The 9,319-nt window shown below is 38.2% G+C and overlaps 1 protein-coding gene across 4 annotated transcripts in view; it reads left to right on the top strand.

The window, feature by feature from the left end:
- The window catches only part of PDLIM3 (PDZ and LIM domain 3), a 45,317-nt gene extending 39,950 nt beyond the window's left edge, over positions 1 to 5,367 (top strand). For all 4 annotated transcript variants that reach the window (XM_042467691.1, XM_042467689.1, XM_042467690.1 and 1 more), the window contains 3 exons: positions 2,483 to 2,613; positions 3,583 to 3,694; positions 4,884 to 5,367. In XM_042467691.1, coding sequence (XP_042323625.1) covers positions 2,483 to 2,613; positions 3,583 to 3,694; positions 4,884 to 5,073 — 433 coding nt within the window. In that variant the 3' untranslated portion in view covers positions 5,074 to 5,367. The remainder of the gene's footprint in view (positions 1 to 2,482; positions 2,614 to 3,582; positions 3,695 to 4,883) is intronic.
- Positions 5,368 to 9,319: the final 3,952 nt, after the last annotated feature.

The following is a 9,319-nucleotide window of genomic DNA, read 5'->3' on the forward strand; positions in this document are numbered from 1 at the left end:
TAATTGTGGATGTGATTCTCTGGGATACTTAATAAGACTTTATCATTCAGGAATCCTGGCATGAATGCCCATTTATCATATTACAAGTATTGGCAAACATGCTTTTGGGAACCATTCCAGTAAAAAAAAAAAAAAAGGACTGAGGTGTCTCTTGATGGAGTTAATTTTCACTAGGCATAAGCTTAGAATTGCTATCTAACTACCCTGGAGTATTTTGTGTCTAGTAACTAATACCACTCCAACTCTCTTATGAGACATTGCCATGGCCTTCGTGATGACTATTATCTTAAACTCAATCTAAAGTGATTGCTTTCTTATAGAAAGCAGTTAAAAGATTTGCCCTGTATTTATACATAAAATATATTTTAAAACTGGGCTTGGAAAAGTTACTCTTTGGGAATCATCCCCAAAAGTTAATTTTCCAAGCTCTCTTCAAAAGCTGTTTTATCCATGGCTTATCTTTAAAGAGATGTTGTGCTCTGGCTGAAGCCACCTTGGTTAGGGAGATAGCAATTGGTGACAGAGACTTCTTTGTTGGCACTCTGCCTCTAATATACTCTCCTTAGTAATGTCTCCTTGATTGTCTTATCCTGTACCTACTTACCTGGAGCAATGGATCCCAAACTTTGATCCTCCAGTTTTGGACTTCAACTCCCAAAAGCCCTAATCAGCTTGGCCAACAGTCATGAATTCTGGGAGCTGAAGTCCAAAATATCTGGAGGACCAAGTTTGGAAAACACTGATCTAGAACTCAGCCCATTCTAGACCCCACACGAAAATGGATATTTGCAAATATTCAAGACCCATTGGCTGGAATGGCTGTGCACTACTAGGCGCGGCTCCGCACACCCACCATGGGTGCACATGCTATTTTAACCCTCCCTGCTTGCCAGTCTGTGAAAGACTGAGACCGCAAATTCGAAGTCTACAAAAATGAAGGGACAACTGTATTTATCTTTGGCTCAATGAATTTAGGATATGCTGCTGCTATTAATTTTGACAGTTGGAATGCTAATTTGTATTTATTTGTTTCATGCTCATTTTCTTAAAACTGACTTTTCCTACATTTTGTTTTGTGAGCTGCTTTGAACAAAATCTGAAGAAAGACAGAACAATAATGGAATGATCTTTGGGCTTGTATGGGCCACAGTTTTCCAAGTTGTCAGTAGAATGCTGTATAGTCAAAGCAGCACAGGAAATGCCCTGGGGAAAAGGTTATTCCTCACCACAACTCATACAACAAAGTGATAATAGGAGGTCAGAGGACTAAAGTTCACGGTCAACACTCCAAATTTCAGACTCTGTAGAACTTGCTCTGTAAACATTGAAAGCAGAATATAGTGTGACTGTGTCACCCCAGCTCTCTTTGAGATTTTGGCAGTCTCATGACCCCAACAGACAGGCAAAAGAGATGAGTTTTCGTGATCAGGAAGCAGTTTATTATCCAAAGCCAGATATACATGTGCACAAGGGTGCCTCAAAAGAGAGGAGCCCTTCTTTCTTGCAAAGCTGATATTTTTATACAGTTAATTTGTGGTTACAATAATGAATGCATAATTTGGATTTATAATTGGTTACAAGCTGCAATTTCAACTCCTCCTATATTGATTACATATTACACTTCTACTTGATATGCGCAAACTTATTTGGCACTTCCAAATCCATTCCTTGTCCAACTGTTTGGGTCAACTTGACATCTTCTTGATGTCTCCATCTTATCTTCAAAACATCCTTGCTTTATTCTTGGTCCAACACATCAATTTCTACAACTGTCACCCATCAAATGGTTCCCTTTCTGTTTGTTTGGCTTCAGCCAATCTCCTTATCAAGCTGACCCTATATTCCATCCCAAAACTCGGACATCTCCTATCTTTCTACTTTGAATCTAGCAAGCACAGCAAATTATCTCTTGTTCAGGCCTTGCCTTTGAAGCTTCTGGCAGTTATCTAGTTCTAAAAATTCAAGGCTGCTGTGTTAGCTATTTCGAACAGAGCTGTTAGAGAAAGAGTCACAAAGATCAGTTTGTGTGAGGCCATAGAAAATGGCTTCTTTAGGCTCCATTTTAAGTATCCCCTCTCACAACTACCATATGTCTGTCTGCCCACTAAAGCTCTGCCTGTTCAAGCAAGGTTTGAACTTCTGATCCTTAGTCAACAACTCCCTCCTCTAACAGAACACAGTTTTGTTCACACTAAGGAAAATTTCAAAAGTACTTTATGATGTGGTATTGTTGTGGGGGTGTTCTGTCATTTCAGTGCCCCCATTCAAAGAAGTTGAAAATTTCACTGAGCAAAGCCAAAACCCTGGGCACAACTTGAGGAGGTTTCTGGAGCCTGTCTTGTAAGGGGAGAAAAGGCTATGCTATATAACGGTCAACCGAGTAATTGTATTCTTTGCATTAATAACTGACATTCTGCTGTTCCCTCCTTTCATTCTGTATTGATCAGTCATCTTTCTTTCATATCCTTTATTGACTTGGCAGTGACCCAGTCCCACCAGCGGTGCCCCAGTCTGACGTTTACAGAATGCTCCATGACAATCAGCAAGGACCTAGTCAGCCACGCCAGTCTGGTTCCTTTAAAGTGCTCCAAGACATGGTCTCTGAAGAGTCTGGTTAGTTGCTGTTTTTCATTCATTTCATATAGGTTGTAAGCATACTTGTTTCCAGAACAGCACCTCCCTGAAACTAAGTAGGTTTGGTGAGAATGGGAGAGCACCAGGGAACTACATGCCTGCCACCTTGAGATCTATAATAGCAGAAACATGATTTATTTATAAATAAGTATTATTCCATAAGTAAATACGCAAATAGAACCCATAGCTGACATACATAACCTTTAACTGACATCAGTAACAAAATAAGTCAAGAGAGTATGTATGGAGGTCATTGATAATGTATTTTTGATGGTACAATAAATAGGAGCTTAGTTAAGAAAACATAATAAAATAATAATATTATTTTACTGAACATCTGAAGTAATTGTGCAATGATGTGTCAGTCTACTCATAGGTAAAAAATGTTCCTAAAAGAGAGAGGCTAAAGATGTGAAACCAACATGTGTTAGTAAATGGCAATTGGTGTTTTGTTTTTAAATATATATTTTAAAATGTCTTGCACAATGATACTGTATTCAAGTTAAATAAGAGTTTTATTATTAGGACATGACAAAATAAACTTTTGTTCTGCCTCCCAAAACAATACGATCACAGAGCAATATATTTAAATAAATAAATAAATAAATAAATAAATAAAGTATCTATAAATAGTTTTTTGCCTTCAAAATCTGACTATTAAAAAATTGATGATTTAATAGTGAGAAGGTTAATTCAAGAAATTCTAACACTGTGAAAAGGAAAATGCTCATGAATAAAGGCCATGCTTCCGCATCATCACATGTAGCTACAACAGACATAGCTATAAGACTCCTATAACATACGACATCATACGTCCAGCTTAAGATCTCATAAATATTGATCAAGATGCCAGCCAATTTCTAAACTTTTACTTCTTAAAATATATTTGTAAAATAATATGAAGTCTTGGATTTATTAACAGGAGTGGCATTTCTTCTTTTCTTTCAGATGGAAGGCCCGTTGGTACAAGGAGTGTGAAGGCACCAGTAACAAAGGTGGCTGCTGGTGGAGGAAGTGTACCTAAAGTGCCTTTGTGTGACAAGTGTGGAAATGGAATTGTGTAAGATATTTTATTTACTTTTAATAGAGAGTAAATATGCAAAATAGCTCACATAAAAAATAGGTGGGATTCATCTTTCATTGTTAATCAAAATGTTTTTTTTTTATGTAAAGCTCCTTACCCTGCTTTGTGAAGGGCTTACATACAGTCAATAAAGCATGACTGCCCCTTACCACATGTTTACAGTAAGAGGCGAAAAAAGAAAACAGAGGAGGGGGGTAGGTAAAGAGTAAACTCAGGCACTGATTCTTAAAAGAGTGCTTACAAAGTAAGCAGTTCAAAGTTATAAATCACTGTTTGGGCTATTTTGGTTTAATTTTAATATTTCATCCAGTTTTTCAGTCAGTCAACCTTTATTAGGCCTACAACCATTTATAAAAAGGCTTAGAAGCAGATGCTTTGAGAAAGCACTATAAATAATATCGGCATACTCTGTGAAATGTATCGGTTTTACATTCTTAGTTTGGCTCTCACTAAAGATATGTTGTTTAATAACTTTTTAAGGGGGGAGGGAAATACATTGTTTTTATGCTGTATGTTATTTTAATGTTGTAAACCGCCCGGATTGGTTCGCCACAGGGCGGTATATAAATAAAAACTTATTATATATTATTATATTATTATATTATAAAGTTCAGCCATAGTGGGGTGCCTCCCCAAAAGATCTCTAATAGAATGGGTGTGATATGGCATAGGATCAGGTGAGAAAGGTTAAAGTTCACATAGTGAACTTAAAACTTAGGCCCAGTACAGACGGGTGGAAAGCGCCATCCTCGGACCAAAATAAGGGTTCAGGAGTGCACAGCAACTGCACACTCCCAAACCCTGGTCTGTAAGGACGGTGCCATCATGGCGGCCTCCCATCCACAAGGGGGCCACCAAGAGGGCGCAAGCGTGGCATAGCATCCAGACCTTGCTGTGCTGTGCTTGCAACATCAGCACATGCCTGTGCGCCAATGACACAGTCATGGTGCCCAGCACGCACAATAAAAAGAGCCTGCTTTTAGCAGGTTCTTTTTGGTGCTGAGAGACACTGCGCATTTTGGCTGCTGTGCTGTCCCTCGGGTGCAAAAATGGGCAGCTCCAGCCCGACATTTTGGGGCGGTCTGTTGAGCCCCATAGTTATCACTTCTTTATTAAAATGTAGCTTGTTTGATTTTTAAGAATATCTGTTCTCTTTTGCATGCAGCGGTCCAGTTGTTAAAGCACGAGATAAGCACAGGCATCCAGAATGTTTCGTGTGCTCCGACTGTAGCCTCAACCTGAAGCAGAAAGGCTACTTCTTTGTGGAGGGGCAGTTATACTGTGAAACTCATGCAAGGGCTCGCATGAGGCCCCCAGAGGGATATGAAGCTGTCACTGTTTATCCCAAGGCTTAACTGTTTGGAGATGGAAATATCTGCATGCACACATAAAGTGATGTCAGCTTACACCAGCAACGCAACTGCCTGGATCCAGCCTACTTGCTCTTTAAAATTGGGGAGGGGGGATGGAGAAGTTGGGGAAGGATGATATTTCTGATAGCTCATGCTGGTATGTGTATATATGTGTGTGTGTGTGTGGAACAGTTTCGAAGGTTTTGCTACCATGCCTACCAATGTAATATGACAGAAGATAATGTTAAGATGATATACTGTACTATATTAAACAGCCGCTGAATACTTAGATGTTTACTTAAAGCAGATTTTCATATTCATTTTTGGACAGGGATCCTATAAAAAAGGACCCAGTGCATAGCTGCACTATGGATCTAATCTTTGAAGACAAATCCCTTAAACTCGGCCCACACATTATATTAAAGATTGCTCACTGTTCTGGTGATTGTGAACCCTTTATGAGTTTCTTATTTAATACTGGCACCTATTTCCCAGATAGCTGACATGTGAGTGTTAGCCCATCTCTTCTCTCTTGCCTGGTAGGTTGTTTTACCACATCACCATTGCATTTGCCTCTTCCTCCTCCAGTTGCAAAGCAAAGCTCAGTGCTGCTCCCTTCCACAGTGGGAAGAGAAGGAAGCAGAAGTATCAGCTGGGTCTGTCAGCATTCAGCTGAATGGTACACTAGAAAAAAAGTTAGAATAAAAAAAGCTTATAAGGCAATGAGCAATCTTTCTATTGCATGCATCTTCAGCTTTCAACCGTCAAGCCACTGTATTTTTAAATCCACTTTTATATCCAGCAACTACAAAATTATCCTCTTTTCCAGCTTCCCTCACCCAATTGCCCTCCCTCTAGATGAGTTTGAGTACATCTCACACCATTCCCAGCCATCTTGAACTGGGGAAAAGTTACTTTGTGCCTTTCAACAGGCTTGAATTTTCCACATCTTATCTTTACATCTCAAGCCACACATGAGAACATATTGTTTAAGATCGGAATTTTTCCCAGATGAAAAGTGTAATAGGTTTATTGTCTCTATACTCATTATCATTACACTTTTTAAAGTAAACTAATTCATAAAAATGCCAGATTCAGAGAACAATGCAATTATTTCTAAATTGTATGGATGAGAGGTGGAATTGCATTCTTGGATAGCAGACATCTCTTTGGCTGGACAAATAGGTCACCCTGACCTAGTGAGCTCTCTCTCTCTCTCTCTCTCTCTATATATATATATATATATATGCACAACATTCTAAACAAACATTTGCGTTTACTTTGTGGTAATCATCTAGAACCAAAGAAATAAAATTTAATTGGAAATTTGCCAACAAAAGTGATTTTTTTAAAATAAACAAAACAAAAATGATTGACTTGTATGGAATTTTAGCATTAACATTTTCCAGTATTATTAATAAAGTCTTCCATAGCACACAAGAGCTAATACACTTAAATTACTTGATTAATTCTTTACTGAAATCCTAGTTCTTTGGGATATTTTCAAAACTACTTCTCATTTTAAAAAAAAAAGAGCCTCAGGCTTGCAGAATTACATCGGCACTTACAAATGGGGGCCAGACACTGATTTCATGGGTTATATAAATGACCACAACTTGAATGCATTTACAGGGGTGCTAAATCAGTCAAACACCATCAACAATCAATCCAATAGTAAATAGACACAGGTTATTAATAAATCATAGCCATAATGAGAGTCATAAATCAATTATAAATCCACTCAAATCAATCATAATTTGATAATAGCTCATTCAAATTAGGTCATAAGTCAATACCCTCATAAAACTCCTGTCAAATCAGCTTATTTGATCACCATCCTCTAACTGTACCTTCAGTGAAACAAGTTGTTACAAAGCAGTGAAAGCAAGCCCAAATGGACTCCAACTCTTGAAATGTACTGCCATCCAGCAGAGAGCAAGGAAAATAGCAGCAAGTCCCAGGCTACATGGCAACACTACACAATTACTACATTTCACATAACAAAACATAAGTTGTCCTACTCTAAACCTAACAGTCACAGGGAGGGCAAAAAACCAGTGCTCCAATAACATGAGAAAATTCCCACCTGATGTTCTGAATTCTACACTGAACACTGCACAAAAGCTCCTCATTGCTCCAGAAAATGCATTTTGAAGCCTTTAACCCTAGGACCTTTTCTGGGATCCATACCAGAATCAATGAGCTAAAGAAATAATATGGAGATGAGAATATAAGGGAGAGAAAAAGAATGCAAGACAAGGGCTTTTGGTAAGTTGGGTGAGAAATTGAGTTTTCAAAAACTTATATAGCTGTTTTTTCTCACTTGAGTTCAAAAGAAGGATGGGAAGCGGGTTGCAAGTAAAATAATGGATAGATTTTTCACCTATATTCTAATAGGGCTTTTGTTGTAGTAATATTTTCCCCCATCTCTAGTCCCACTAAACTGACTTGATACCTATTTGGAACCAGATAAGAATACACATCTCCATCCAAGGAAATTACTTGCATATTAGAACTGGCCTGAGGACTTTGCTTGTAATTTTTGTTCTAGAAGAAATACTTGAGTTGTGCAGGTCTTTGGTCATCCTAAAGCAGGACTTTTGAATGTAGGACTTTTGAATACAGTTGTTTGCAAATATAAATATCTGCACTTAAGCAAGGCTTCTCTATTTATCTGTAATGATGTAATTCAATGGCTTCCTTAAAAGGTACAGTGGTACCTCAGGTTACGAAATTAATTCGTTCCGCCGCCGCTTTCGTAACCCGAAAAGCCTTCGCAAGCCGAAAACCCATAGGCGCTAATGGGGAAAAGCCGCGATTTCGTGTGAAATAGCGCCGAAAAGCACCAAAAATTTTTTCGTAACCCGAAAAAACCTTCGTAAGCCGGAACAGTTTTTTTAAATGGATTTTTTTCGTATCCCGGAAATTTCGTAACCCGGTCATTTCGTATCCCGAGGCACCACTGTATTTGGAAGGCATATTTACTATTTAAGTGTTCAATATCACATTCATATCTAGCAAAAAGAGTATGTGCATTCAAAGATAGAAGATATCTGATGAACTACGACTTGTCTTTTTAAAAAAATGAGAGGTAATATTCCCAGATCAGCAATAGGACTATTTTATTATTTAAATGTCTTGTTTTTAGAAGAAAGCTTTTTGAGGTCAAACAACAGTTTTGAACCTGTGTTTAGTGAAATCATCAGCAAGACTGCTCCTTGATTCTCATGTTGAGATTAGTTTACTATATTCCATGCTTTCACAGTTAATACTAAAGTTTTTGATACAGTTGACACCTTCAGCTGAAGGAAAAGCCCCAGTCCTCAAATGCTCTCTCTGAAGACTGCAAGCTTTATATGAGGGATTCAATTCACCAGGGAAAGAAAAAAAAGACTTGGAAAATAAAATTACTGGAGACCATGTGGCATATCAGTTTTCCAACAGAGACATGGGTAGCAGCAGAAGTTATGTGAAAACTTCACATGTTTGGGTTGTGTGCCAAGAGACTGTGCTAGTGCACATAGCATTTGAAGTGCTGTCATTCAGAAAGTTAAATGCAGAGACTGAAACTAGTTGTAGATGCTGGGTGAGAAAATGGACTCTGATAACTATCCTTGTAAGGTAACTTATCTGTTGCTTCTAATAATCATAAGCCTAATGGTTAGCTTGGCAGTTCTCCTACATAGATGACCAAACCGAACCAGGCTGCCTTCATTACCTGTATCAACATAAGAATAGAAGGAATGACAGGCTGAAACATATCAAGTAGAAATGTCATCTTGCTGCCTGAGCCAAGACACTTTGTCAAAGTACAGAGGACTACAAATTATTTTGTCACCTGAGGCATAAATTCCACAAGCATTTATCCCTAGTCAATTTTTTTAAAAAAAATAAGTTAAATAACAAAACCAAGTACATAAGAAGGGATATTTTACTAACCGACTGAGTGATCCTGGGCAAGTCACACTCTTTCACCCACAGAGGATGGCAATGGCAAACCACCTCTGAAGAAACGTGCCAAGAAAACTCTTTGATAGGTTTACCTTAGGGCTGCCATAAATCGGAAAGGACTTGAAGCCACACAACAACAACCAATCTGTGCCATCAGCTCTTGTTTGCCGTATGTGGAGCAAAGCAAAAGCCCAGTTGTCACAGAAGCTGATTCTCTTCTTATAGACATACCAGTTCCCCCTAATTTTGGAAATAATGTTAAAGGCATTTTACAATTTTTGTTTATTATGATTTTACT

This window comes from Sceloporus undulatus, chromosome 5 (assembly GCF_019175285.1).
Source record: "Sceloporus undulatus isolate JIND9_A2432 ecotype Alabama chromosome 5, SceUnd_v1.1, whole genome shotgun sequence".
Lineage (NCBI taxonomy): Eukaryota > Metazoa > Chordata > Lepidosauria > Squamata > Phrynosomatidae > Sceloporus > Sceloporus undulatus.